General features: G+C 39.5%; 1 protein-coding gene across 1 annotated transcript in view; it reads left to right on the top strand.

Annotated features, from left to right (window-relative positions):
- The first annotated feature begins 377 nt into the window (after positions 1-377).
- The window catches only part of LRP6 (low density lipoprotein receptor-related protein 6), a 69,976-nt gene continuing 66,969 nt past the window's right edge, over positions 378-3,384 (top strand). Inside the window, exon 1 of the mRNA XM_009070912.1 lies at positions 378-571. Coding sequence (XP_009069160.1) covers positions 378-571 — 194 coding nt within the window. The remainder of the gene's footprint in view (positions 572-3,384) is intronic.

The following is a 3,384-nucleotide window of genomic DNA, read 5'->3' as shown; positions in this document are numbered from 1 at the left end:
GTTGTACTTTTATGATAATCTGTATTATCTGTCTTTGCTGTTTAATGTTGTTGAATTCTGAGATGGTCGTCAAGATCCATTGGGTATCTCCAACTTTCTCACCACACCCAAGGAAAGAAAGGAACACATGGAAGTATAACCTGGCACAGTACTGTGGGTTTGTCTTAAGGTGTTTTTCTTCACTTTCTGTAATGTAACTTTGCTGTGTTTCACAGGATGTATTTTCCTTCCCCAGCAGAACAGAGCTCCACAGACATTGTCTCTGCAGAATGGAGTGCCTTTGTCTTTACTGAGAGTTGTAGTCAGCGTTCAGTTGCAGATTTATACATGATTGCTTTCTTTTTTTGTCTTTTCTCTTTTCCAATAATTACAGGTTCATGTATTGGACAGACTGGGGAGAAGTGCCAAAGATAGAACGTGCAGGGATGGATGGTTCCAGCCGTTCCGTTATTGTTAACACGGACATATATTGGCCGAACGGACTCACGTTGGATTATGAGGAACAGAAACTTTATTGGGCAGATGCTAAACTGAATTTCATCCACAAATCAAATCTGGATGGAAGTCATAGGTAAGAAGTTTTTGTTTGATGTGTGTAATGTGGTGCTTTTCTTAGAAGATGTTGCTTAAGCAACATCATAAGCTGTGCTGCAGTGACTTGTCATGTTAGCACTCGCAAAATTGTAAGCAAACTAGTGCTGTCAGAAACTTTTATCCTTCCCCATCCTCCCCTTTCCAGCACTGTGCAGCTGAATGTGTGCTCCTCTTCAGGGTGTCTTGTAACTCTGGTGAAGGCTTCTCTCAGAGCCAGTTCCAGAAAGAAATCTTTGAATCCTGTTCCTAGTTGTGTAAGACTGAACAGCAAAACCGTCACTTTTCAATAGGTCTTCTGTGCAGTGTTGCTGTGGTACTCAAGAGTACAGAAAATAATTTGGAAAAATGGATCAGCATATACTAATATTTCAGTTTTCATAATCCTAGGGGATGGGGAATTAGTGGAAAACAGCCTGTACAAGAGAATGATGCTAAAACGACTCTTTTCCTCTAACAGTTTTATAGCAATGATGTAATTCTTTTTGATCCAGTCATGGCTACTTCTTAATTAAGTGTATAACTGGTACTTTATATATATGCATTTATCCCTAATTTGGGCAAGAACCTTTATTAGATGATAGAGCTTTGACAAGTACTGCTTGCACGCACAAATGAATCACAGTTAGCTTGTGCCCAGGGTATCATATAGAGATGATTTTTTATGAGGTTGTTCTTTGTAAATTTCTATGTTACTTCAGCTAATTAATCTGGCCATGAAGTATCCTTCCTTGTGCTCTTTGTTCTCATGGCTTAGGGACTTGTCCCATATATTGATAAGACATGCATGAAACGTATCCACTGTTCTTCCTGAGGTGTTTATTTTGAACTCCACAGTTTGTAATGCTGGTTTGGAAGGTTATGTCATAGAATCATAGAATTTTAGGAGTTGGAATGGACCTTAGAGATCTCATCTAGTCTCAACCCCCTGCCCTGGGCAGGGACACCTCCCGCCAGAGCAGGTTGCTCAAGGCTTTATCCAGCCTGGCTGTGAACACTGCCAGGGTTGGGGCAGCCACAGCCTCCCTGGGCAGCCTGGGACAGTGTACTTATTTATAGTCTGCTGTTGTTTCACCTGGGAGATGAGGCTATGAAGGTGGTGAGCCACCTTATCTGTGTGCAGAGGGCTGTGAAGTCACCTGGGTCACAGTAGTTACCTTGTTCCAGGGTAAATTCACTGGAATTGGTTAAACCTGCAATAAAGACCTGTCTAGACAAGTCATTTAGGTTTTTAGATCTCCTGATTCTTTCTTACATAGTTATAAAACCCCAGTGCAGTCTAATGCTGTAGGTTGTTGGGTTTATGTTTGAAATTGATAGTGTATCAGGAATATTTGGTGTCAGTATGCTAATATGTTGCCATTTCCCGGGGAGAAAGGCAAGTCATCTTTAGAGAGCTAAGCACGTACGACTTCCCTCGAGCACTCAGAAGAGAGAACCAGTCCTGACAGCACCTGTTTGTCCCTAGGCATGCGGGAAAGTTCTGAAGATTCAGAAAACAGTCAACATCTGTATCCAAGCATTTCTGTTTCATTTTTTATTCTTTGCAATTACTTCATCAGGAGGACAAGAAAGGAGTGAATTGCAGAAGTTAGGCTGTTCTACAATGGGATTTTATGTTGGTTGGGGTTTTTTTTCTGCTGTGACCTCTTAGCCTCTGCCTTTATTAAGAAAAAAGATGTTCTGGGGCTATCTAAAGTGATTATTTTTTTTGTTAGATACTGTCTTTCAGTTATCCAGCAAGTTCAGCTTTCTCAGTATATTTTACAGCTGTAATTCGGTTTCTTAATTATTTTATTCATCTTTTTCAATAACTGGTTTTCTAATACTAAAAAAGAAAAGATGATTTCTAATTCTGCAGGCAAAGCAAAAACCCTTTAGATACTCCTTTTAAATGGAAAAAAAAAACCCCCACCAAACCTCCTCAAACTCACAAAACCTTCAATCTTTTCTCCTAGTCTTCTCCACCCCCACCCCCCAAAAAATCCCAGAAAAAAACCAACAAACCCCACCTGATTATTCTGTGAGGCAGCTCAACAAAGTGTTGCTGGGCATCTTATTTTAGCTGTTCCTCTTGGCAGGTGGGTTAAAGGCAGGGGATTTAGGGTTGCTCATGTCTTCACAGTTATCCATTTGTTAAAGAAAAACTTACAAAAAGTAAAAATACGAAGTTTCTTGTGATTCCTGACCTCATGAATGGTTGGCCAAGTGGTACAAGGTGCACTGGGTATGAGTTGAAGGAGGTGGATACTGAATAGACACAGACAGATGATGAAATAGCCTTGCTCTGGTGTGAAAAACAGTATTGTGTGACGAGGCCACGTTTTAGGAGAGCTACATTTTAAGGGATTTTTCCTTAAGAGTTAAGCACGGGGGAGGACAAGATCATTATCAAGTGCATAATCTAACTTAAAACATACTCTTTGGCTTGTTTAGAAACTACTAGTTTTAATAATTTTTCTTGGTATTTAGACCATTCTTCTGACTTCTGCTCTATATTTATATAGTCGTTTTGAGGGGGCTTTTTTGTTGCTATCTAAATTTCTCTTGATAAATCCAGATATTTTTATTTTATCCTTGTGAAATGTTACTAGTTTTTCTGGTGCTTTTACCCACTGTCATCGTGTCTGGGAAAACATTTATCCTTCTGGAAGCAGGAGCTATTGGAATGAAAAGGCAGTTGAGTTATTGAAAGACATGTATCTTCATAAAAATTGAATGTTCTAGGTTTGAATAGTTTTGGTAACTTAGCAGAGGAAGCAGATGAGTAAAGATTTGAGCTGTTAAGTTTTT

Source organism: Acanthisitta chloris, unplaced genomic scaffold, assembly GCF_000695815.1.
Source record: "Acanthisitta chloris isolate BGI_N310 unplaced genomic scaffold, ASM69581v1 scaffold6913, whole genome shotgun sequence".
In the NCBI taxonomy this organism is placed as follows: Eukaryota; Metazoa; Chordata; class Aves; order Passeriformes; family Acanthisittidae; genus Acanthisitta; species Acanthisitta chloris.
This window is presented reverse-complemented; position numbering and strand designations above follow the sequence as displayed.